This window comes from Chrysoperla carnea, chromosome 4, assembly GCF_905475395.1.
Source record: "Chrysoperla carnea chromosome 4, inChrCarn1.1, whole genome shotgun sequence".
NCBI classification, from domain to species: Eukaryota; Metazoa; Arthropoda; class Insecta; order Neuroptera; family Chrysopidae; genus Chrysoperla; species Chrysoperla carnea.
In genome coordinates this window covers 51,118,150-51,145,518 of record NC_058340.1, presented here as the reverse complement: position 1 = coordinate 51,145,518, position 27,369 = coordinate 51,118,150, and the positions used below count along the sequence as shown (strand labels likewise).

Here is a 27,369-nt window from a genome sequence, read left to right as displayed (position 1 = left end):
TTAACCAAAAAAGGAAGGGATAATTTTTAACATCAGAAAAAATTCATTTCATTGAAAGTAAAAATGTTAACCACACCAGGATACGAATCAGCGTACCTTGGTTTCAGAGGAAAGTGCCATAACCACTAAGACACCCAGCTTATTTATTATCATATAATTAACTTAATACATTAACTATTAATATAATTAACTTACCTTTATTAAATAATTATTAATTAATTGATAATTTTGCTCTGAAAGAAGAAATAGGTTAGAAAATTTTTAAAAATAAAACAAATTTAAAATGTATAACGATTTTTATTTACTTATATAAAAAAAAATTTCATTTTCAAAAAACAAATTCAAAAAAGCGGGCAATAATCTCTAAATACTTATAGCCTCTTCGTTTTTTAATCAATTTTAATTTAACTTTCAAATTTTGTCATGGTATCAAATCTACTTTTACATTTTTATGGACAATGTGACAAATTCGATATGAGCCATCAACCCCAACACTTCAATCGCTCGTTACTCGATTTCTGAGCAAAAATTTTGGTAACAACCTTTTTGCAGAGAATTTATCGTTCTTCAAATTAATATTCCGTTTATTTTTTTAGTATATTTTATTACACATTTATAATCAAAACGTTTGAAGGACCATGTCATCAAACGAAAATTATAGAATTGCATTTCATTTTTAAAAAGAATTGTTTATAGGAAACATAAAAATCACTTTATTTAAACATAAAACAAATAGCGGGATCATCGTCCCAAATTTCCCAATTTAAAATGTCCACATCTGAAATTAAAACTTCTTATAAAGTGCAAAGACAATAAAAATAAAGATCGCAAAAAATTTTATATTTTATTTGAAAATATTATTATTACATAATAGTACCTTAATTAATTAATATATTATTATAAATTTGAAATTTTCATAAATTAGAATTATATAAAAAGAAAAAGGTTAATAACAATAACAATTACACGTCACTTTTTTAGTTTTTAGACCAGATAAAAAATTTAATGGTATATTCGAAAAATGAATTTCATTTTTATAAGTAGATAAGTTTCTAACAAACTGGTTTTTATTGTTAATGCAAGTTGCATACTTATGCGGTTGTATTATCCATACTAAGGGAAATCTAATAACAAAAGATCGTTTAAAGCGAATAATTTTCTTGAGAATCAAGTTTGCATGCAACTTGCAAGATTGCATTTCGTGGCTTAAAGACACGATTGGTATTTAAATGTTTTATAATCATCCTTCAAATGAATTAATAAAAAAAAAATTAGAGATTCATTTTTTAAGTAAATAAATATAAAAAATAAATACCTGCTCTTCCTAATTCTATTCAAAAAGATTTTATTATTATGCAAATTTTAATGTGTAGCAAAGCTTAATTCGCATTACAAATAAAATTTCACTATTATTTTAACTACTTCACTGTGGAAAATCAAAACATGAACAAACCAGTGAGATTTCTTAAATATAGAAATATAATTTTTTTTTTTAATAATTCTCAAAATTAATTAGTATTATTTTACAAAAAAAAGCTAGTACTCTTTTATTTAACAGATTTGGTACATTGAAATACAGAGAATTATAAAAAGAAAATCACAATAATATCAATTTTAGTAGGTTGTTCATTACGTTGAAGCTATACAAATATAAAAATTTAGATGAAAACCTTGTTTTAAAGATAATAGTTTATTATAAAACACAATACATATTCGAGACGGACTATGTGTATCAAAGGATGATACAAATTCGATTGATTTAATCACGTGTAGCACCAATAATTTGTAAAATGTATAAGAAAATATTAATAATATCCAAATAGAGTGCTAATGCTGCAAATACATATTCTTCAGGGGAAATGGAATATTTGTGTTCGCCACCCATCATCATCTGTGTATCATATAGTAGATAAAATGAGAATATTAATGCACCAAGTGATGCGTATATAAGTGTTATTGTTTTTGTGTGTACAAACATAGCAATAATACCAAATAGGAATAAAATGACAACAGCAACCAATAACACACCACCCATTATAGTGAAATCCCATTTTGTTTGAAATGCGAATAATGTTAATGAGAAACATACCACAGCGGTTATTCCTACAGCCAACATCACCTGAAATCAAATATTACCTGGATTAGATTTTGGTACTTACAGGGTAATGTTTTGGTCCGAAACCTTGGATACAACAATACAGGGAGCAAACAGGGCGTAGAACCTGTGGACTATCTGTATGGCGTCTGGCCTTGACCGAATCTTATAGCTTCGCAAGGAGAGCACAGAGGACTCCTTGGTCTAGGTGCCAGAGACGCATTTGGAATACACAACTTTTGTATTATTATTATTACAGGGCTTAATTTTTGCAAAATATATGCATCATAAATTTAGTAACTGAATTTAAATCTAAAAAAATATAAATTAATTTTACCTCTTCCGCTTGGTATCTTGAAGCAGTGACACCGAGTAAAAATGTTTCTGCTATCGTAAATATTCCTAGGAAGATAAAATTGGTTGGGGATCTGCGACGTAAATCATCACAACATGAAATAGCTAAAATAGTCACTATCATAACAATCAATGCTACAATCCTGAAAAAAAAATTAAGTTTAATTAGTAAATTAGGCATTTTATAAAAAATATGGAAAAAAATTATCCATATTGCATTACACCTATTTTTGCAAGTGTCTCAATTAGATTCTATAATACTAATAAAACACTAAAAAATGCGCTGGTAATTTTTAAGATAATTGTTTATAATTTAAACTTTTTTGTATACACAGCCATTTGACGTAATAACATGGCGACTACTATCTCATGGTGTTAAAAAACAGCTTAAACAACTGGAAAACTTTTAATTGAATTTTGTGGTTTTTTTTGACTGCTTCTTTCCAAACCTATCTCAATAATATATTTATAGACTTTTTTCTCTATAGAGTAAAATACCATTTCTCTATTCGTACATTCGTATTCATAACAAATTTGGATCGTAAGCAGGGAACACTTAGCCCAAATAATTATAAAGGTATACTCACATTAAACCTGGACTAGCACGAATAAAATTTTTAGTTGGTGCATGATAGGTAGCTAATGCAATAAAACCCACGCTAACCAATAATTGTACCATCAATATAGAATAAACTTTTTGAACAAATGCACGACGAATTGATTTTTCAGAAAAATCAAATCCTTTAATGTCTGTTGGAAAATCATTGCCTCCTGGCATTCCTAAAAAACAAAAGATAAAACACATTAATTATTTTAATATTTAATTATCAGCGTAACTATTATTCATATTTCATGGGTAAATTAATAGTAAAAGCTCTAGAAATTACCCCAAGTAAATTCCAAACTTTCCCTATTAGCGAAAAAAAGGCATTATTATTTTAAGATAGATTTTTAACATAGTTATTGTATGTTTTTTAATGTCATTAATTAGTATTTCCTAGTCTAAAGTTTTAAATTAAAATTTTTATTAAAATTCCAACGTATTTTGGGATTACAACAAATATTCTCTGTACTGTAAAATTTTAAAATCACATTATCATATGTCGACGTTATAATGATTAAAAATATGCGCAGATATCACGCAGTCGGTAGTGAACGAGAGTTACTTTATTAAGGTATTTACCAAGAACTAACTAAGAAGAAATTTATATAAGGACGTGAAAGTCTTATGTCGAGCTATAAGCTCCCGTGGTTAAATTTACGGCCCTATCTGGGTGGGGTCCAGTCATCGGTCTTTGTACTGCACATCAGGCTGTCTAATCACTTCCAATTTCTTAAAAACAAAAGATGACCTGATGCGCAGTACAAAGTACGCAACGACTGAGGACTGGATCTTGTCAGACAGGCGCCTTTTTCTTGCTTCCCATCCACTCGAGTTTCACGTCCTCATATGTTCTTCGTCTAAAAAAACTATGGCGAAATAGAAGTAGCATGATTATAATCAGAAAACTGGTATATAGACATGCACATGCTTACCACTTAGCGCTAACGTTATGTAATTCTTACAGATCCCAGGATTCAATCATATTTCAATTTCTGTAAACATATGTGAATTTGATCCAGTAATGGACGTGTCAATAGATTTTTGTGTACTCAACAAAATCATAATCGTACGAACTATAGTTTTTCTCGATTTACGCCCAAAAAGTAGGACGGGCACAGACATTTTTTTATTTAACGCATAAAAAAGCAACACGATTTTATATTTTTGACGAAAATGAATATTATTTTGTGATTTCGATCGAAAATTTAGGTCAAAAGCCTTTACATATTATATTTTCGATGATTCTAAGAATTTTTTACTGTTGACCGAAATTCACCAAATACGTATTTTTATTAGATAAATTCAGTCTCGTGGCTCAAATTTCTGTTAAAACGTTTATTTTATTCGGTCAACAGAGTGTGATTTCAAAAAAAAAAGTGTTAAAATGATTTCTATTACAATTTATTCATTATTAGGGCTACTTATACAATATACGCATATTCTTTATTAAACAATGAAATAAAATGAATAAACAATGAACTTTACCAATATTTTTATTATTAAAAACATAATTACACAGTTTAAACATACATAAACAAGGTAAACAAGTTTAAATATTTATCTCTACGATAATAATTAAAGCTTAAAATATAACATAAAAAATACATTTCATTTTCTAAACTCTAAAGGAAAGTGTGAAAGTCTTCTTATATCACTAAATTCATTATTAAATTCTAAACTCTAATACCTTTATAAACCTCTGTATAATTTTTATTAATTTTTTATTTTTAATAAATGTTTATTTTTTTGTTTTAAATTATTGTACCAATAAACTGACCATACTAGAAACTCTTACATTATAATCACAACAATATGTACCAATTTCTTTTTCTTTCTCGACTAATATAAATTTTAAAAAACAGTCTTTTCGTGTATGGTCTGCTTTTTTGTAAAATTTATTAAATTCATTGTATATTGTATATCAGTTATATTTATATAGTAATTTCAAATTTCAAGTAAGCGTAATCCTCCTTTATATTAACAAGCCAATATTTATTCCTCAATGGTATTGAAAAATGTATTTATTAATTAATACGTTGTGCTTAAAGCTCGATCTAACCAAAATCTTTCTATGCTGTAGGTTCTAACCGGACCAACTTTCCCTCAAATATAGACAATATTATCGTTTACATTACGTGTAATCGTCTAAATTTCAATGATTGCTTATGGTTATAATTATGATTGATATTATAATCATAATCAAATTATACTTCAACCGAATCGGATCGATATAGTTTCAAACATAGAAGATGAATCGAGCTTAATCGTGATCAGGATAAATTAGATAATAATACTATTAATGAATTAATTAGACACTAACGAATGCTTATTCGTTCTACCGCCAAATTCTCATTATTCATTTTTTATAACCCATTTAACCTTTAACTATGGACGCGCGGTCTGTCAGATCGCGATTTAAAATTTCGCGTTCACCCCCCCCCCCCACTGACCGCGTCTGAGGTGCTCAGTAGCTTCGAATTTAGTGACGAAAAGACTGTTGAGGGGATAAGTTACGGCGCCAGCCTTATATTTGGTAAATAATTTTGCTTTAAACTTTGACTGTGGTCTGTGAGACCACAGTAGTTCAACATATATAACGTTCCCGTTATACATGTTGAACTATTTTCAAAATTAGTTCCCGATGAAAAATAATACAGTCGCCTTTCTAAAAAACGAATCTGAGAATCCCATCTAAATGTAATTATTGATTACATCTATTGCTATATTAATTTGATCCTAATCACGATTATTAATATTTAGTAAAAAAAAATATTAAAAAATTTCAATTAAAATCAAAACAAAAAAATTTTATTAGCGATAATCTTTTTCAGAAATTTTAATCGTACGATCGGAAACTGAACAGTTACCAAACGTTAAATATTTGATTAAAAATGCTGAAAAATGATAGCGCCTATAGTAAATTCAATACTTATAAGTAGATTTTAAGTAAGTTGTGATGGATGGATTGGAAAAAATGTGAATAATAATACATTGAAACAATCATAGGCATAACTTGGAATTATTTTCGAGAGTTTGCAGCAAAAATAACTATTTTTCAAAACGATATATATTTTTTTTAAATAATTAGTAGTGATCAAATGAATATTGAGCATTGCTACGCCTACGATGACAAAATATGTAACTTAATTAAATATAATTATTATGTTCATCATAATTAATTAGTACGATTTTTTATTGGTTAGTTTTCAGTTTAAAACTTCCCTTCAACAAGGAAAAGATGAGAGGATTATAACTGTTAAAACTACCGACATCAATTGAATCATAATTCATTGAGTAGTGGATATTTTATACGGATTTCGAGGAAATGTTCTAATTCGAACTAAACAAAAAAGAAGGCCAATCTGTGCTTACTCATTCTAAGTGAGGTTCAGTTGATCCGACAAAAGTTACTTTTTTCTTAGAAACTCGTTTTCGTTTCCTTAGAAGCCCTTCTTTTTACCATCATTGAGTGAAAGTATTAAACTAGAAAATTACCTTTTTTGTAAATTCATGCAACCTAACTGTATAATTAAATCGAATTGCTTTATTAATTTATTTAAATTGTATATTCTTTTACTTAATTTAATGCTTACACACGTTAATTCGTTGCAGGAAAATTTTAGCAAGATTAAACCATTTATTTAAAGATTATAGATCTTGGATATCCAGCTGATAATTCTAATCATAAATTTAGCCCAAAATCGATATCTTAAGTTTCCGATGTTGAAAGTTTCAGATTTTTTACTCATTCAAGTTCAGCTAACGTGCAATATAATTTTTCTGTAGAGAAAATATTTTTATAAAGAAATTTTTATCAACCATAAAATTTAATTAATTAAAAAAATTATTTATTCGTTATGAACAATTTATAGGTGGGAAATTTGTACACTTCAATGTTAGAGATTTCATTCACAGTTCAGGAAATGTGGCTCGATCTTAAATTTATCAGTATTAAACCAATCAATGTTAAATCTAAATTAGCCCTTTCGACATGGACATATCGCGAGGCAGAGATGAGCAACTGTCCTCTCTAAAATCTCAATTTTTCAAACACCTTCTCCTGGACTTTGCCTGCCGATTATTTCGTATTTAGCTGCTAAATTATACAAATATGCTTAAGTATTATTGAATCTATATAATTTTGAACCGAAAAATTTTGATTTAGAAAAAAAATTCTGAGTATGCTCATGCTGATTGGATTTATCCGAAAAAAATAACGCATACATTAATTATATTATTTTTGTTTTTCTGGTTTCTTTTTACTATAAATAGTATTTTGTTATAATAAAATTTAAAACCAAAAATGAACATGTAGTTCCGCAAAATCAACATGTCAGATGATGTATAAGTATTTCTCTTCACGTAACTTTGAAATTGTCTTTTCTCTTCGGCTATGGTCGCGCACAACTGATCTTAATACACGTAAGTCTACCCAAGCAACATGTATTTTAATCTTCTTGGACCTACAGCTAGTGAAAGAAATTTAACTTACAATAAAATTTAAAATTATCTGAGATTTGTGGAATCCCAGCATGTATGCGAAGTATGAAAATGATATGCTTGATCGTCAAAACATTTCTACATGAATTTTTCTGCAAAAATTATTTTCTTTTTATACTTTATACAAAAATTATATTTATATTTTACACATAAATAACAGCTTGTTTAAAAAAAAAAATAACATTTCGTATATAATACTTAACGAGTTACTTAAAAAAAATGAATTTCAATTAATTTTACAATGAAAATTATTTACAAGAAAATCGTGTGTAAGCAATTTAAAGAGATTATATTATCACAAAAATGACACATTTAAATTGAAACACTATGATAATATTCAGACGTTTTTGTTTATTCGATCTAAATTATATTTTATTAACCTATGCGAATAACAATAGGTTCGAATAAATAAACAAAAGCGCCAATTGATGAAAAGTGATGCATTCTTGATTGGTGGTGTTACTTTAATCTCGATTACCAATTATTTGCAAAATGAATAAGAAAATATTAATGATGTCCATGTAGAGATTTAATGCTCCAAAGATATATTCTTCTGGTGATATTGAATACTTATGTTTTCCGCCCATCATTAATTGTGTATCGTAAATAAGATACAATGAGAAGAGGATTGCGCCACATCCAGCATATATTAAATGTATCACACTGTTTTTAGGTAAGAACATTGCAATAATACCAACAATCATAAGTACAATCACAGCAACAAACAATCCACCGCCCATTACAGTGAAGTCCCATTTTGTTTGGAATGCAAATAATGTCAATGCAATACATATTACAGCTGTTAGACCAACTGCCATCAACACCTACAAAAAAAAAAAAACCATTCTTTAACTATGAATTTAAAATACCTAAAATACCTACAAATCCTACAAACTTAGTAGCCCAAAGAACAAAATAAACTTCAATTTTGATTTTATAATTTGGAATCTATGAAGAATTTCAATTTTATTAATAATATTAATATTTAATGGTACATCTGATTGAGAATTGTCTGCTGCGACATGAAAGGCGTCGATTTTCAGCAAGAATCATATCCGCCGGTTAAGGCATTCCTAAGGTTAGGTTAAGGAGGCTGTCGAAGGGTTTGTTTTGATATCATAAAGAAAAAAACTTTTCGTCCCTTTTCATTCTCCTTTTTAGGGTCATTTTAGTTATGCTCCTATCTAAAAACTGTGAACTTAACGTATACATTGAAATATATATATATTGAAATACAACTCTATGAATGAACAATTCTCGAATTGAATAAGATTTTTAAGAGTCTTTTGGTTTAAAATTTATTATGGAAAAATAAAACTTACCGCTTCACTATTGTATAAAGAACATGTTACACCCAGCATAAACGATTCGGCTACAGTAAACACTCCCAGCAATATGAAATTTGCTGGGGCCTTGCGACGTACTTCGCCACAACATGCCAAAGCGATTATGGTTATAATCAATGCAATGATAGCAATAATCCTGAAAAAAAATTTTTTTTAGTTGTATATTAAGTTCTAAAATCACAGCGCCATAATGGCAAAAATTGAGCTTATATTGTTACTCGAAAGGTTTTTAAATTAAAATCATAGCGTCATAGTCGCCATGCATAAAGAATGGGAGACAAAAAAATTATGGGTTTTCGTATTTTATAAATTCTTAAGTATTAGTTTTGGATCCCATTTTCATATAAAATACACCAACACAAAGGTCATCATCGCGGTTCAATTCAACAAATATTTTTTTAATATCGCTTACTTTATACGTCATGCTAATAAAAAAATTTGCGTGGAATTATGTTACATAACATTTTAATTTTTTATACATGATAGTAAGCTTGAAAATACAGATTGCACAATCTAGTGTCACAGAAAAACTATGTCCCCACTCTTCTAATCTATTGAACAATTAAGCAAATTTAATTGATATCAAATTAATTTTTCAAGAACTAATTTACATCGCGGGGGCCTACATCGCTTTTATTACAAGCTTTATTGTTGAAGTAATTAACTAAAAACAAAAATACTTACAATAAAAATGGATTATTTTGCACAAAAGTTCTTGTGGGTGCATGGTATAACATAAACGCAATAAATCCAACACTGATTAACAATTGTAACGATAATATCGAATAAACTTTTCGTATAAATCCAGCACGAATTGTTTTATCATCAAAATCAAAATTTTTCATGCCTTCCGCATCCGCGCCATCATATGAAGATGTTCCACCATACATTGCTAAAAATATAAATTTTCTATTGTTTTTATACAGTAAATTTTATTTATTAAAATTGTGTATAGATTTTAATTATATTTTTAATTCAATTAATATAAGAATGTCAAAAGACACAACAAGCTGTTTTCACCACTGACAATTTACAATTAATAACAGAAACGCACATAACCAAACCGATAGAACAACATAGAAAACAATAGAAAAAGAAAGAATTATATAGTATGTATGATAAATAAAGATAAGTATGTATGTTATATCCCTCTTTGTTTAATGTTTTCAAGTTTATGTTTATCATGCCGGGTATTACTAGTTTTATGGGTATTAGTCATATCAAAAGTGTAACAAGCATTAAATTCCAAGGGTATTTAAAAAAATATTAATATGAGTAAACTCTTAAGCTAACAGGTTAATTAATTGCATCGAAACACCTTCCTTTTAATTAGAATAACTTCAAGACAAAAATATCCTTAATAGATAACGTATATAAACATTCTAGAAAATTGTTTGTAGATTTTTCTAGAATCAATAGACTTTTCTAGATTATAAAATGACCCCGTTTTATAGTTTTAAAAGTTAAATCATAAATTTTGACTGCATTGCACTTTTAAGGGTTGATATTGTTTTCTTTGTCTTTTTTAACGCAATCCGAAATAAATTATAGTATACAGTAGAACCTGTTATTCAAGGCGAGAGAAGATATCGTTAAATTGTAGTTAAGATGGTCTCTGAGCAATTTGTACCCACCGATTTTACAGTAAATTATTTTTTTCTGAGAGCATTTTAAATTCATTAAATCGAGATTTGTTTAAATACTCCATTTTTTATGTAGAAGTATATTTTTCATTGCATGATGCAGTTCACTGTATTAGTCTAAAAATTAGTAGAACACAAATGCTTTTTTTGTTATTTATTAGTGATCGAAATGATTTATTTGAGAATTATTTAGATTATTAGAACTTTATTTTAGCACAATTAACAATACCTTTAAAAAAATTTCAATTCGATATATCACTCGTTTAAAAACCGTTAATCAGTACAATGTAATAAAATTTTCATCTCCAACAATTTGTATATTTAAGGTAGTAAGAGCGCCAAAGCAAATTTAGACTTGTGGTTGAAACTATTTGAACCTTATTTTCAACTTTGATGATTAATTTTGAAAATTACTCCAAATATCGAAAAATGTTATTCTTACTTTTCGTCTTATATTGTAAAGTTATAACATAATTCACCATCAAAATTGAAAATATATTTTTTTTTTAATGAGTGTCCTCACTACCGTGCCCATACATCCTTAATTAGTCGGGCACAAACGGGTTTTTTTGTCTCCAATAATTTATATATAATTTATTTATAAAGGTTTTAGCTTTAATTTAAAAAGTCTAATTTTGAAGTCATTTATTTTGACTTAGTCCAACTTCATATAAAAAAAAAAAATCAAGCCTTTTATCCAAAATTGCCCTGGCGATCGTACATCCTTAAGGAGGTAATTGTCGTACACCGATTTTGATGATTCTTACGCCAATCGATTAGTCTTGATCTTGCGAGTGTTACTAAAGACATGGTAGTAATAAAAATTCAATATGGCCAGAACAATCAGACAACCCCAAAATATTTAAATAAAAAAAAAGTTCAAAAAACTAAAACCCCAACGACTACAAAATTACGTTCTAAAAATTATGAAAAAAAGAAAAAAATTTTTTCATCTGAAACTGTCCGGAAAACTTAGTAATTCTAGAGGTCCCCTAATTTTAATGACGATTTTATTTATACCAACAATTTCAGATGAAAATGTTTTCATTTTTTCATACCTATCTCACCTGATCCCCTATTTTTTGTTAAGTATATATTAAATTTTATTATAAATATAATTTTGTAAAAAATAAAGCTACACTAATAACTATTGGAGAGACGCTAAAAAAATTTAGATTGCAACATTCAATGAAATTATTTAAATAAGCCATTCAATGAGAGAGAGGAATGTACCACGTAAATATGTTATGTAACAGTATAACTTGTTTTATATTAATTTTTTCAAATTATCAAGTTTTTATGCTAATTAAAATTATTAATATACAGTCTGTTTTTAAAATTATTCGTTAGCTGTCAGTCACCCCTCATAAAAAAAAGTGTTGAAATCAGTTTCAGCCAAATTGACTTATATTGGCCATAGTTTCAATGATTTTATCTCGAATTTTGTTTATGCGAAAGAAGTATGAAGTAACAATTTGAAATTGCCGAGACAGTATGTTTTACCCAGACTATACAGGCACAGTAACTAAACTCAATTGACTGTCTCCTACATAAAAAATTTTATCTTTTCATAATATTAGTATAGAATATGTCCCCGAACCAAAAACAAGGGGTGTTATAAGTTTGACTGCTATATGTGTCTGTGTGTCTGTCTGTGACATCGCAGTACCTAAACATATGAACTGGTTTGGATTTTTTTGTTTTGTTTGAAAGAAAATTTAATGGGGAGTGTTCTTAGCTATGTTTCAAGTACGAGTTTAGAGTTCCGTGCCCAGAACAAAAAAACAATCGATGATCCTCAAAATCGGTTCAGTTTGGACAAAGCTCTAAGGAAAAAGGTAATTTAATGGAGAGTGTTCTTAGATACGTTTCAAGTGTGAGTTTAGGATTCCGTACCAGGAAAATTTCTCGGGGGTTTTTAAATTTTGTAAGCTTTACTTGTTTAGAAAGTGTTTACGCATTCCTAGACTTTTTATAAAATAAGATGTAATTAACGATACCCATTCCACTCTCTTAGACTAATCTTACACAATAACGGTGTAGTTTTTTTATAAGCAGTTTCTTTTTAACAAGTCTCATTTCTTTCGATTTGTTAACTATCTGAAGATAGCCCTGTTTTTGATTAAATTAATTTTATACCAACTGTATATCTATTTATGCACCTTCCTTTATATACATTTAATATATAAAAATTTCCATTAATAAGTTTTATACATTTAGATAAAATAAAGTTATTACTTTTGATAAGGTAAAAATACTTTCAAAAATATTTACTTTGATTGCCAGATAACTAAAACCTTTAGATTTCTCGGAAAAGATTTCGCAGAGTTTGAAAATTTCTTTTCTTTTTTCGTTTTTTTTACGATTATTTTTTATTCGATGAATTCTCAACTGTTAATTGGGAAGTGTTTAAATCGTTCGAGAAATATTGTTGCTTTTAACTTATTTAATACATAATACAGTAGAACCTGGATATCAGAGAACTTTACCAGGGTTTTTTTTTATTACTTAAAGAGGTGCTGCTTAGTTTCCCAAACAAACCAGGTTGTATTGGCTAGTTTCCTAAATAGCCACATTGGTGTGAAAGACATTCAAATATTTGTAAACAAACCTGCCGCAACCTGGCCTGCTTATACAGAGTGGCTAACAAGTTTATTTGCTAAAATATCAATAAGATAGGTATTTTAATAAAATGCGGCAGGAAAATTAGTAATGGTTTCCCACATATCCAGGGCTTACTTAACTAGGTTGCACTGTATATACAAACACGACTATTAACGTAATAAACAAAATAAAACCAACTTACACATTATTAAACTAATGAAAACTTCCTCTAATTATCAAGTTATTTGAGCAAAATATAAAATTTGTTTATTAAACACTCGGTAATATTAATTTTTTTCAAACAATATTTTTGTTCGCGTAGAAACACACATACGTAAATATTTAGTGACTAATTCAATATGGATTGATTACATATCATTAAATATGTTTTTTATATTCCTTTTATCTAAAGTACGATAAATAGGATTGATATGTGATTCATATTACAGTTATTTTGAAACTGTCTTCGGAAAATTAAACTTGAATACATCAGACATATCGATACAGACCTTTGCTTTTGCCAGTAAAAGTAAATTTTATCTATACTAATATTAAGAGAAAGTGATATACAGAATGTTCGATTTACATCTAGGCATATAAACATCACGAGTATGACGGAGTACATGCGTTAAGCAATGCATCTAAGTAACAGGTATTATAGGTGTTATATGAAATTGCAAAAGTGACTTGTATCGTGGCTTATCTGTTGTAGTTCATATATTCAACTAAGAAACTCCTACTCTCTAATCGTCTTACAACAATCTCAACGCATATCGAAACTTCAACAAATGTATATAATACCTCTCACTTAGATGCATTGCTTGATGCAAGTATTCAGTCATACTCGTGATATTTATGTGCCTAGAAGTAAGTCGAACATTCTGTATATTGTTGTAATATAATCAGCCGAGGCTTATTGATAAGTTCCAATATATTCAATATTTTAAATTCAAGTCCGTTATAAATAGTCTAAAAAACGAACTAACCTAACACAGCCCCCTCCCCTTCCAACCCATTCTAAAAATACGTTCTATACAAATACACTCATTAGTTATAATGATGATAATAGTTTTCTTTAAAATCGATGCATTATCAAATAGTAATAATCATTTATTTTATAGTATAATAGATAGATGGTGCTGGCTATTGTGCGTTTATTTAAAATGATTAATAAGCGTAATTTGAATTATAATAAGCGTAAAATAATTAGCATTTATATTGTTTATGTTAGTCACTGATGTTTTTAATTGTTGCATTGAAGAACAGTTCTGATTCAGATGTTGGTTTATTTTATTGAAGTTTTCAAATGATACACGTATACAGAATGTACGATTTACATCTAGGCATATAAATATCACGAGTATGACAGAATACATGCGTTAAGCAATGTATCTAAGTGAGAGGTATTATATACATGTGTTGAAGCTTCGATATGCGTTGAGATAGTTGTAAGACGCTTGGAGAGTAGGAGTTTCTTAGTTGAATAAATAAACTACAACAGATAACCCACGATACAAGTCACTTTTGCAATTTCATATAACACCTATAATACCTCTTATTTAGATGCATTGCTTAACGCATGTACTCTGTCATACTCGTGATATTTATATGCCTAGATGTAAATCGAACATTCTGTATTCATAACACTCAAATGTAATATTTGAGCAATTAAATATTAACTTACATTCTATTGATTTTTAAAAAAATTTTTTTTTTTTTTCATAAACAAAGTTGAGTAACGCATTTTCTAAGAAATAATTGTTTATACAATATATTTGATTTCTAAATTTTTGTGTTGGTTTTACTTTTTCGTAGAAGAAGGTTTAAAGATAATGTATGATTTTTTTTCTTATCCGGGCTATAAAAACCCCGTTTTAAGTTAATGAATGAAATTATGAAACCCTTCTCTCGAAATTTTTTTATTTCCATTCAAAATAATTTTTTAATAAAATTTATAAAGAGTCAAATGCCGCGTGTGTTGGCAGTTGTAGAGGGTTTCACAGGCAACTGACGCCCGGAACGGTAAGTCAACCTCACTTTTTACGTCCTGGGCACGCTGTAAAAATTTCAGCTTGATACCTTCGTTTTTAGTTATCGTGTTGTCAGACAGACAACCAGGAATGGCCTAATTAGGTGATTTTATGAACACCTATGCCAAAATTTTGTTCGCAGGATCAATATTTTTAAGCGAACTTAATATACCTTGATATATATTACATATGTACAGGGTATAGCTAGTGTCGCTACCATTTTCAAGAAATTTTTTGTATTTTTCGAATGATTTTGAAATAGAGATTTTTGTATAAATTTCAATGTTATTAATAAATGAAGATTGATCGTAAATAAAGCAAATTCAAAATCAGAACTATTTTTCAATCCACCATAACTGATGTTAGTGTAAAATACCCTGGCTGCCAGCATGCCTAAACATATTTAAGTCAATACTTAACTCCGTTGATCACTGTTTATATATGATTTTTCAGTGGTTCCTATAAAAAGAAATTCTTATAAACAAATAAATGAATGAATGAAATACCTTGATCAGCTCCATCATTTGTTGTTGATGTTGTAGTTGCCATATTATTTTTAATATGCAATTTTTTGATTAATTTTAACACAAACACACAAAATAATAATGTTTTTTCTTAGACGTCACACTCTTTTTTAATGAAAACTGTACAATTTTTTGAATTTATCAATAAATCAATAATTATTTTTACCGGCAAATCAAAAATAATATTCGTATCTACGGGAATTTTATTAAAAATACACCCAGGTTTAACTTATCATCAACGACGAGTAAAAAAGATAAAGAAAAATATCAACCCATTTCAAAGTAATTTATTTATATAGGGTGTTTAATAAATATGTCAACGAATTTCTAGATATTGTAAGGATCATCAAACATTTTTAGCCCAAACATGTAGGTATCAAAACCTTCCGTTTTCTGAAGTAACAGGATGATTTTGTTTTAAAACAAAAACATAATAATAATAAATAAATAATTTAAAAAATCATGTAAACATTATTTTTTAGAGTTTTACGATAATAAAACTAACATTTTTGTTTCGAAACTTTATACTTAAATATCTCGAAAAAGTCTTTAACCATATGTTTATTATATAATCTTCTCTTGTTAGTTTTGTGTAAGGAATCTCAAAAGAATAATTTAATTACTATCATATAATTTTTTTTTAATTTATCACCTTATATCTCAAAAACGGAGCATTTTGATTCCGACATTTCGGTCTAGAAATGTTTGTTTTGATGTCCCCTAAAACCTCTAGAATTTGTCGGTATATTTATGAAACAACCGGTATACAGGGTGGCATTGTATTTTCTTCATCAAATGCAAAAAAAATTCAAATTAACTAGTTTCGATTACCATACATTTTCTTAACGCTTTCGGGGAAGCTTTCTGAAACTGTGCTGGTAGTCTCAACAGACACAAAGTCCTAAAAATTCATATTTTTGAAATATGAGAGGAGCATCATTCTAAGTTTGAAATACTGAATAGACTGAACCTCCTGATAACAAAAACACTCAGGTTGATTTGAGTTCCAGATTATTCTAGCATGAAGAGAAATGAAGCAACAGTATCGCTAGCAAGAGAGGGGTCACGAAAGCCTGAGATATCTGCACCAAACATTGCTCAGTTAAAATGAATCAGATCGGACCCTAGAAAAATAGCTAGTATTTTGATTGTAAATTGCTGATTGAACTATAATTTGGTAATTCGGACCATCCGACTTGCAGGATATAAGTATTGGGAAATGATGAAATATTTCTAAACACTACTCTATTCTAAAAGGTTTCATTTTATTTGTACATGTAAATGCCTACAAAAATTTAAGTGCGGAATGTGGACTTATTTGTCTGAGAGAATTCTCAACCAAGAAGCCTTGATCGTTCTCGCCTCTAAGCTCGGTTGAATTCTGTAGTTTCATTTGTAAGCATTTTAGTTTTTATAAAGCACTGATCAAACCGTTCTGGGCGGAAAATTTTAATCCATATAGAAATTAGAAAATAAGTGTTTAAACATTTTAATTTGCATTTAATTAAGAATCACCTGTATATAAAAATAATCTTTATTTACTTTAAAATAGAGATAGTTAAGTTGATGATAATTGCACGTAACCGAAATAAACGTTTAAAATAAAACTGTAAAATAATAATCACCGTAGTTTTAAAATTTTGATTCGAATTTTATAAATATAATTTTGATATTAGAATTAAGTTATATTAAGTTTATCTAAGCTAATTTTGAAACTAGTTACGTTAATTGATATCTGATTTAAATTTTATTTTTTAATTCCATTTACTATCAGACGGTTTGTCCAAGATAATGTAGTAAAAATGATATATCTCTGGCGTTGCAGGTTCTAACTAAGCGTTGCTTTCTAATTCGTTCATATAGAGTTGGGCCATGCCACTGAGTGAGATTATATTTTAAAAAATATTTCGAAAACATGATGGCAGATCTTTTTAAAATCAATATTTGAAAAAAAAATGGTACACTTTATTCCATTTTAGCTCAAGTCAATAACCACTAATTATAATTGGTTACTGGATATTTGTTACATATTTCTCAAGCTGAGATTAAGAGGCTAGACAAAACTTCAATTTTGTAAGGTATTCTTTATGGAAAAATTTTTACTTCAAATATTTTTTGAATGGGTATTTTTTTATAGCCGTCCGGTTTTTCAAAAATTAGAATGTGGGACAAAATGATATGCTCTATGGTTTTTTGTTTATTTCTTTCAGGGAGGTAAATGATTATACTTGTTTTATATCGCCAAGACAGTGCCGCCTATAGACCAAAATAGTTACTACACCCGTTCATGTATCTTATTGTCTATTACCAGACTTCTTGTCTCCCACATTATTGACATAAATCAGATTAGTTTATAGCAGGGGTGGCGAACCTATATATATCAACGCTCCATTTTTTGCCAAAGAAATGATTAGTAAAGCTATGGACATTCCATTAAATAGTTTTGACTGCGTGATTATTTAGAAAAGTACAATTTTTTTCAAATCTATTTCTTTTTCAGTAAGCATTTTCTACGCAATCGCTGACTTTGATTTTATTGAAATACATTTATTTATCTCCATTTTTTAGTTTCGGAACATTTTAACTTGGATAAACTTAATATTTTTGAATTTTTAAATTTTTAGGGGAATCCGAATTTGTTTAACTCGTACCATCACCAATTTTTTTTTTTAATTAATGAAAATGTTACATATAAAAGTTGTGCACGTGTTCACATACACACACATAGAGAGCAAAAAAAAAACTAAGCTAGCTAACTATTGCAAACTAAACATTATTAAATTATTTAAAAAAAGTAAATAAATAATTTTATCTTAAAAGAAATTGTGCATGAAAGGTTTTAGTTCATAGAGTCTTTTGATCGTTGATTCAATGCATTAGAAAACATTTAACAGTTTAAATTGATCACAGGAACTACAACGGCAAATTCATTATTAAGGGTTGCTTTTGGCCGATACGTAATGGGTTTGATTACTTTGAGAGTTCTCTAGAAATTAGTACTCATCGATTGTTTATTTTTTTTTCTTTAAAAAAAAATATAAATAAAATAAAGTCTGTAATTTCAGAAGGTTGTTACCGATAGATTATCTATCATCATGTACTAAATCGTATCGACAAAACGCAGCCAATGAGGTTTATGCGACCATCTATTGTAAACTGTGTAACGTTTTGCAAATGCAATTAATAATTAAAAGAGCGAGTGTTTTTCATGTTAAAAATATATAATTCTAAAACAAGTGAGCTTCACAAAAGTTTCAAATAAAAGTTTTCGATTTCTTAATATGTAATGATACACTATAAAATATAAAATAAAAGGAATCGAAAATAAATAAATCAATCGTAGTGTGTACTTTGACATAAATGGGTTTGAAGATAAAATGCACACAATAATCATATATCCATAATAATAACCATAATCATCAAATTTTAATAAATAGAACGCAGGATATGGGCCAAAAGGCAAAAAAATTATTTTCCAAGATGGAGGCGAAAGGGTTAATTTCGAGAATATGCAAAATCAGAATTAATATATCCAAACAACCCCCTATTGAATGAAAATAAAAAACCTAACTTTACTTTAAGAAACTGTTTTTTTCAGAATAGGGAATAAATAAAATTTTAAAATGCTGTAATTAAGTATAAAAAATAGTTAAAATAGATAATAATTTTGAGATGTTTAAACGCAGTCCTTTTGGCGCTCTCTGTTGGCGACGTATTAATATGTGAGATGGCAGTTGGTGATAGTTCAATGTACTATTTACTACAGCTGTAATACCGACGTATGTAGTAATTATAGTATATATTCATGGTAATACCATACAAAATATAAATAATTAAAACCATACAGTATGTCAACAAGTGTGACAAGCCACATACTATGACGTCACGTCCGATTTAAATTTCATGAATATTCCCTATTTAACGAAAATTAAATAATAATAAAAAAAACTAATTTGCTCGTTTTATTAACTGTAATGGAACTATTGTTTGCCTCTTTATCTATCCTGCTTCGTTTTGACATGGTCAACTGATAGAAAATACGCCATCTATCATAGTAAAATGGACTGTCGCGTTGTAGTGATTTAATATTTTCTGTAACATTAGACGTTAATGAACTTCTCAAGCTCAACATTAATAACAAATCGATTTAACAAGATATATCGAACATAAAAGAAAATGCAAACAATTGACATACGATATCATATGATATTGCATGAACTTTCAAACAGTTGTAAAATAATAAACACTGTTATAAATTATATTATCCAACAATTGAACACACGAGATGAATGATTCATACACAAAAAAACAATTGACGTCACCTCGACTAATGATAATAATACGAATCTAACCTTGAAAATCGTCAACTTAAATATAGATTTACTTGATTCCAATTATTTTATTTTTAAATAGGTATCCTAATTTGTACAAAAAAATCATTTATTTATGAAATCGTGAATTAAAAAAATATAGATACTTCACAATCAAAGGAACGTATCCTATAAAAGTAATACGTTTCATTGATTCGGAGACATATTGATACTTGTTAATATTAAAAATAAAAACACTCGCTCATTTAAGGTAGTACCAGCATGAAATCACTTTTCGACAGATTTGGCCGAATTTTTTTTCTCGGGTTTTTAATAGCTTTATTTATGAATTCCTAAAATTTCATAATTTTTGACCGTTTAGATCGCGAGATATTTAAAGACAAAGTTCGCGATTTTGAGGGTCATGTCCCATTTAAAGCATGTAAAATGTCCGGTCTCTCCAACTATTTTTTATGATATTATTATATATTGAAGAAAAAGTAGAAAAAAATGTTTATACAATACAATTCTAAAAAAAAAATTTAGAAATTAATTTTCACTTTCGAGATATTAATTTTGACGTAAATTGATCGAAATTGGGACGTTGGCATAATTATTTCCCATTTTAAACGGTCAAAATTTCTGAAACTTTGGGAATTAATAGTAAGCATTATTAAATTCTTAAATTTAATTTTTCGTTAAATTCTGTCGAAAAAAAAATTGTACCATTGCTTTAACATAGAAACTGCAAATACCATGCTGGAACATCGTTAACAGATAAAACGATTTTTAAATATTGAATTTTGAGTAAAATTGTCATTGTTTTATTTCATATAGCTATACAAAACCAAATATTTGCACATGAATTTAATTTTCACAAATATTGAGACAATTATTTACTTATTTTTATGGAGGTGCCAACGAAATGAATTTTTTATGCCATATTTAGCTGGAAATAAATTTTTGACAACAAATCAATCGAATTTAGATTAAAATTTTACCGGAAATGAATATATCTTCCATATTTTATACAGAAATCTGTCGGTTTAATGCAACGGAATATTAAAACCATAAATCAGTTTCTATAACTATAGAACTTGGTGAAAACAAACAATTGACTGAGTTAATTGTTGAAATATCCTGTACAGAAAGTGTTGAATATCAGTGCTTGATAATCAACACAATTATGGCGACCTTCCGGTCGGGATTTATTTGGTTTTCGTAAATTTCCAAAATTTTCGAAAGTATTTTTAAATACTTTATAAAGTAAATTTTTTTCGTTTTATGCGAATGGTTCACAAGGCCACTAGTAGAAACCACTTTTACACTTTTGGAGAAAATGGACATCCAAGTTTTGTCCTAATTTGTGCCCTCGCGGGTAAACAGTGACGTTTACGAAAAAATGTTTCAAACAAAAGTTGTTTAGTTTTTTACAAGGAGCTTTCTTTATACTTGGCTTTTGTTCTATTTCTAACGGTTTAAGACCCAACTGACATATGCTGCTCATTTACGAACTCGACCTGATTTTTTACGTCCTGTGCACGCTATAAAAATTTCAGCTTGATATCGTTTTTCGTTTTTGAGTTATCGTGTTGACAGACAGATGGACAGAAGGATGTACTGTAATTTCATGAACACCTATACCAAAATTTTGTACGTAGCATCAACATTTTTAAGCTTTACAAACTTGGGACTGAACTTAGTATACCTTGATATATTTCATATATACGGGGTATAATAACTTCTAAATTTCTAACTGTATTATCAGTGAGTGAAACGATTGTACCTAAGCTAGCTTCATGGTTTAAAAAATTGTAACTAACTTCACACTTCATTTTTCCAAAAAGTGTCTAAAGAAGTATAACTTCAATCATGATTTCAAAATTGACTCTACTTTGTTGATATAACATTTTGTTATGATTTCAGAATAATTTTGAAAAATTATTCTTTAAATTCATGTGAAATATTTCATTTAGTATTTTTTTCATCGAAATATTTAGATACTAATTTAATTTTTTAAAACTTTTAAATGCACAAACCTGCAGCTGGTGGAGGATAGGGTTGTGACGGTGGTGGATTGTAACCGAATGCTGGTCCTTCTGGAGGTGGTGCAAAACCCGCAGGTGGTGGTCCTGGTGGATATCCACCCGCTGGTGGATATCCTCCTGCTGGTGGATATCCTCCTCCTGGTGGTGGATAGCCACCAGGTGGTGGATAAGGTTGTCCTGGATAACCAGCTGGTGGTGGAGGTCCATAATAACCTTGTTGATTTGGATCTCCTGCATTAAAGACATTTAGTTAAAAATATTTATCATTAAATTTATTAGGTGTACATATTATTTGTTACTTATTCACATCGTCCCTTTCATACGGATCACTCCACCAAGTTCTTTTCATGCAAAAATATACCTTTTACTATTTTTATACAAGGTGTCCAAAACTATCTTATTAGCACTTCAGAAAGCAGAGCTTTTTTAAAGAATGGAATTCTAACTAAAAAAAAGTCCTTAGCAAGTTTTCGGATCCCAATATCATTAACAAGATGGACAGTTTCATTAATTACCGTTTTTATCTTTGGGAATAATCCAATTTTTAGAAAATAAAATTCACTGCAATTTATGCTTAAAGTGAATGTTCTCTTAGTTTAATTTTTGCGGACATAAAAACTACTCAATGGATTTTGATGAAACATTAAAATAATATAGCTCATACAACGGAATAACACGTAAGCTATAATTTATAAAGATATTTACAAACCGTCAAAGTGGTCGATCGCGTAAAGGCGCAATCGCCTTTAACCGTTTGACCACTTAGACCATGAAGGTTATAGAACAGGAGAAAGATCGCTATGTACTAAACTACTAAAGCATTAGCGTACCTGTCCCTAAAAATTTGTAGAATTTATAGTTCATTTTTAAGCCACCAGCCGCGCTGTCATCAAGAAGTAGTATCTGTGAAATTAGCTGTTGTTGTTAGCATAATGTACAAATTGATATATCATTTGAAATTAGCGCACAACAGCCCGCTTTTATTGATACTACGTATTGATCGCAGCGCCTCACTTATTTTATCCATATTTCGGGGACAATATTTTCTATAGCGATCGTTCTCCTGCCTATATGCTTCATGACTTAGACTGTGACGTTGCGAATTCGAATCCAGGCAGCGGCAGTCTGATCAAATACGATTAATAAGGCCTGAATAAAAACGTAATAACCTTTTCCATCCACATCATGAATTTAATTGTATGTATTCGAATGTAGTTTAAATAAATAAATAATAAAAATGATGATAGGTGCTTTATGTTATAGACGTGTATATGTCTGACGCACGGAGGTTAAACCCCATTATTATTATATACAGATATTAGCAATTACCCGCCCGGTTCGCTGGACGATTTAGATTTTAAAATCAATTAATTTTTGTTTCCTAATAAAGCAACATTTATTTCGATTGGGCAATGAGGTCCAGCGAAATGGGCGGGTAACTGCTCATATCTAAAATATTCGTTTTTTTCTCGCCGTTGAAGTTTTACATTTTGTGACATGGTGTCCTTTTCTTACAACTATTGTGAATGACTCCGCTCAGATATTCAGTGATTGGTTAATGTTTAGTGCTTTTAAATTTATTTATATTACCTTGTGGATAATATCCTGGACCGCCGCTAAACATTTTTCAACTTTTTTAAAAACTGAAACAAATAAAAAACAATTCATAAATACACATAATTTTAATTAATTATTAATTGAATAAAATCGTAGAAAAAAGAGGGTAAGTTGTTTTAATTAATGCATTCAGATTTGAAAATCAAAATTTTATATTCAATTTAACAAAAAATAGATTTCCATGCCGAATCAACGAACTGCTAAACTTTTAACCTAATAACGTGACCTATTTAATTATTTGCCTATTACCCTACTACTGCATTAAAATATAACGAGCGTAAATTTTTTAGGTCAAACCCACAGAAGCAATTTTGAGTATTTTGCTTATTTAGATAAAAATCTGCATTATAAGATGTAAATTCGCCCACGTGTAATATAAAAATTATTTACTATTTTAATGTAATTTTGCAGTACTAAGTAATTGATAGCATGTAATAATCATCCTAAGATAGGATGTACTTTCTGATGTTGTTATTGGTCTTTGCATCATTACTCGGGTTGATAAAATTGATACTTGTATACTTTAGTGTCCGTAGGCGTGTTTGGGTTATTAGCAGTGGCAGATTTAAGAAAAAGGCCCAGTGAGGAAAATCTATAAATAGGGCCGTTTTTTTTAGTCTTTGTTAATCACCTTATTCCCTCCCTTGTTGTGCCCTTTCATATAAATTTATCTTTTCCATCTTTTTTTGTTTTTAGTCTTTCTTAATGAACTTCGTGCACCCTTGTGGCGCCTTCTTATACAAATTTTACCTTTTTCCACCCTTGTTTTAGTCTTCGTATATCTATTTTGGGTCCCCTTATTGTGTCCTATTTCGAGGGCCTAATGGACAACTACTACTTTGCTATCACTTAAATCCGCCACTGGTTATGAGTATGATTTATGTAGATATTTCTACCCCCTCCCCATATTTATAAAATAATTTACATTATTGACAATTTTAATGCAAAAAAAATTTCCGATTACCGCAGTTTTTACGGCTTTAAGCAACTACAAAGCTCCCTCAAATTGAGCAAAAGGGTTAAAAATTTATCTAAGAATTGATTTAAGATAGTATAGCAGTATCGAGACGTGAAAATTTTTGAATTTTTTTCTACATCCAAAGATACAAAAAAATTTACAATAATTTTTTAAAAAATAACACAATTTAATATTTTATTGATCAAATTTAATACGTATTAACAGTAATTAAAAATCGTAAAAACATTTTTAGAAATTCAGTTGACTAAAATTTAACTGTCAAATTCAAGGACTGTTTAAATTCATAAACATAACCTCAAAATTTCCCATTTTTTACAAAAAGCAACGTAATTTTAATTCATATATTCGTTTGATCATGAATAAATTTGATGACATTTAATTATGATAATATTCACAAACGATTTATATATAATCTAAGGAATTTTTTACAATTCAAATTTATTATGCACACGATGCGTTTTAATATTTCCTATTAACAACAGAAGCAGAAACGAAATTGTGATAATAAAAGTTCGAGTAAATCAAAACTATACGGTAAATCATTTATAATTCTTTAAGCGTTTTGCAATTTACAATTTTTCAGTGTAGGTACAACTTAGTTCCATCAATTGAACAAAAAAAAATTTTTTTTTCAGATCAACTTTACTAATTTTTTACAATCACCTAGTTCCAGCGTTATTGATCAGAGGCACTAATAAGGTTCCATGCAATTTTGCGTAATTTTAATTAATTATATCTCTTAAACTGAGGAAACTATGATCTTTTGAATATTTTTTTAAAATAGTGACCCTCTATACTGCTATACTATCTTACCCTTTCATAGTTTCGAATTCGACACTAAGGCCCCTCTTCCAACCTTGTTATGTAAATATTTGATTTTATTCAAAAACATGAAAAGATAAAAATAGCATTTCAACAGGAAATATTAAATAAGAACAATCTCATAAGTTTTTTTATTTGCTTAAATTCTTTATTTTTATCAGGATGCCGACATCTGCAAAATTTTAAATTCTGCAATATAAGCAAATTTGGCCGAGATTATGTTTCTATAATATTAGTGCGGGGTCCTTTTTTCCAATGAAAAACATTCTTGTTTATCAAGCCATAAAACAATTTCATTATGATTTATTAAACAATTGATAACAGTCCGATTTCAAGTTAAAAATATTACTAATTATCTAAAAAATGTGTTGAAATATTAAATGGTTTGTAATTATGAGAGCCTGAACATTAAACTTCAATTAAACACATTGTGTATGATTTATCATTAAAAGTTTTTTTTTTTATTTGAACGAATTCTCTTTTGTGTAATATTTCCATCGAAATAAAAAGTTTACCCACCCAAGCCCTAAACGAACCCAATTTTTTTTTATTTTGGAGTTGACCCGTGCGAAATTTTCGTACCCCTATGTGGGCACTCGGTTTACGCCAAGTATACACTAGGCTTTCGTTTCGCGAAGGTCTATAGAATTTTGTAATGCTTTAAAAGTAACGAAATACTTTTAAAATATTTTTTTTAATAAAAAATATCTACAAAACGACAGTAAATTCATACACTTTTGAGAAATAATATACAGAGATATAAAAAAACATAATTTTTGTTGTTGTTTTAAATTTTGATAAAAATTACTTTCTATAGGAATTTTGGTTAACTCAAAATATGCAAAAATCGGTTTCATTTGACGTATAGTTTCTGAGATGTTACCTTAAATCGTAAAGAAGGCGAAAGAACGGAATAACTTTAGTTGATATAATGACCCAAATTTTTGTAAGATCCAGTAACAGAAGACAACGAAACAAACTAAAAAGGAAGACTATGGACTGTAAAATTATTATTTTCTCAAAAATTATATTATTCTCTTTTAACAGATTTTCTATATCCGCACTTATTTTCTAATTAACGTAAAAAAATAAATGTGTTAATTATAGGTAAAATTTTGTATTAGGCCATGGAATCCTGAATGTTAAAGTAGACGCTTGAAAGCTCCCATCTGAACAAATGAAAGTTCTGATAAAATTCATTAAGCATTTTAAAACAACAATAATTAATTAATTAATAATCAAAACAGAGGTAAATTTAGAATTTAAAAATAATCAATTAAAATATTCTAACAAATATGATTACGTAAATAAAGATTAAATGCATAACGCAAAAAAAATTATGCAGAGAAAATAAGATTACTTTTCATTTCAATACAAGGAAAATTGATTTCACAATAAGTGAAAATAACCTATATAAATAGTATGGAGTTTGAGGGAAATCCCAAGAATGCAATGGTGAATGGGTTACTAATAATAACTTTTATTAACTAGTTCACAAACTTCAAAAAAAAAAAGCATAATATCTTATCAGAATCAATTTATAAATACTTTGGAAATTGTAAAATATTCTAAAATTTCTATATAAATAAATTATATGCATGTAAATAAAAACGAAACAATTTATAAAAAGTAATTTTAATGGAACGTCTTTCGTTTCATGTGTCACTGTCATAAATCGTAAATACGCATAAATTAGCAAAAAAAAAAGAAATTTTCAAATCAATATTAATTCTACTTACTTTATTGACTAGTAATCAATCACAAAACAATCAAACAATAATAATCAAAACTTCAAAATTTACAGAATATTCGCACAGAACTCGGTTTATTATGCCTGGAATTTTCTGCGAAGTGTGTTCTCAAATTGTTAAAACACTCAGCATACGTTTCTGT

The 27,369-nt window shown here is 28.5% G+C and overlaps 1 protein-coding gene across 5 annotated transcripts; it reads right to left on the bottom strand.

Annotated features, from left to right (window-relative positions):
* Positions 1-1,526: 1,526 nt before the first annotated feature.
* LOC123299108 (protein lifeguard 1-like) lies at positions 1,527-27,369 on the bottom strand. Of its 5 annotated transcripts, XM_044881339.1 has the most exons (7): positions 27,216-27,369; positions 23,649-23,701; positions 22,050-22,289; positions 15,597-15,635; positions 9,584-9,791; positions 8,876-9,035; positions 7,803-8,377 (listed from the first exon to the last, which is right to left on the bottom strand). In XM_044881339.1, exons 2-7 carry the CDS (start codon positions 23,680-23,682, stop codon positions 8,018-8,020), a joined length of 1,041 nt encoding a protein of 346 aa, XP_044737274.1. In that variant the 5' UTR covers positions 23,683-23,701; positions 27,216-27,369; the 3' UTR covers positions 7,803-8,017. The 5 variants fall into 5 exon arrangements, with proteins under 5 accessions (XP_044737276.1, XP_044737277.1, XP_044737278.1 ...); XM_044881341.1 differs by lacking the exons at positions 7,803-8,377; positions 8,876-9,035; positions 9,584-9,791; positions 15,597-15,635 and adding exons at positions 1,527-2,119; positions 2,433-2,592; positions 3,037-3,229; XM_044881340.1 differs by lacking the exon at positions 15,597-15,635 and having other exon boundaries at positions 7,804-8,377.

Coding starts and splice junctions, on each gene's coding strand:
- LOC123299108 (XM_044881339.1), bottom strand. CDS start 23,682: ATGTTTAGCGGCGGTCCAGGATATTATCCACAAG. Junction 9,792..15,596: donor TATAAACAGTGATCAACGGA/GTTAAGTATTGA, acceptor TTATATTTTTAG/CAATGTATGGTGGAACATCT. Junction 8,378..8,875: donor CTTTATACAATAGTGAAGCG/GTAAGTTTTATT, acceptor TTTTTTTTGTAG/GTGTTGATGGCAGTTGGTCT.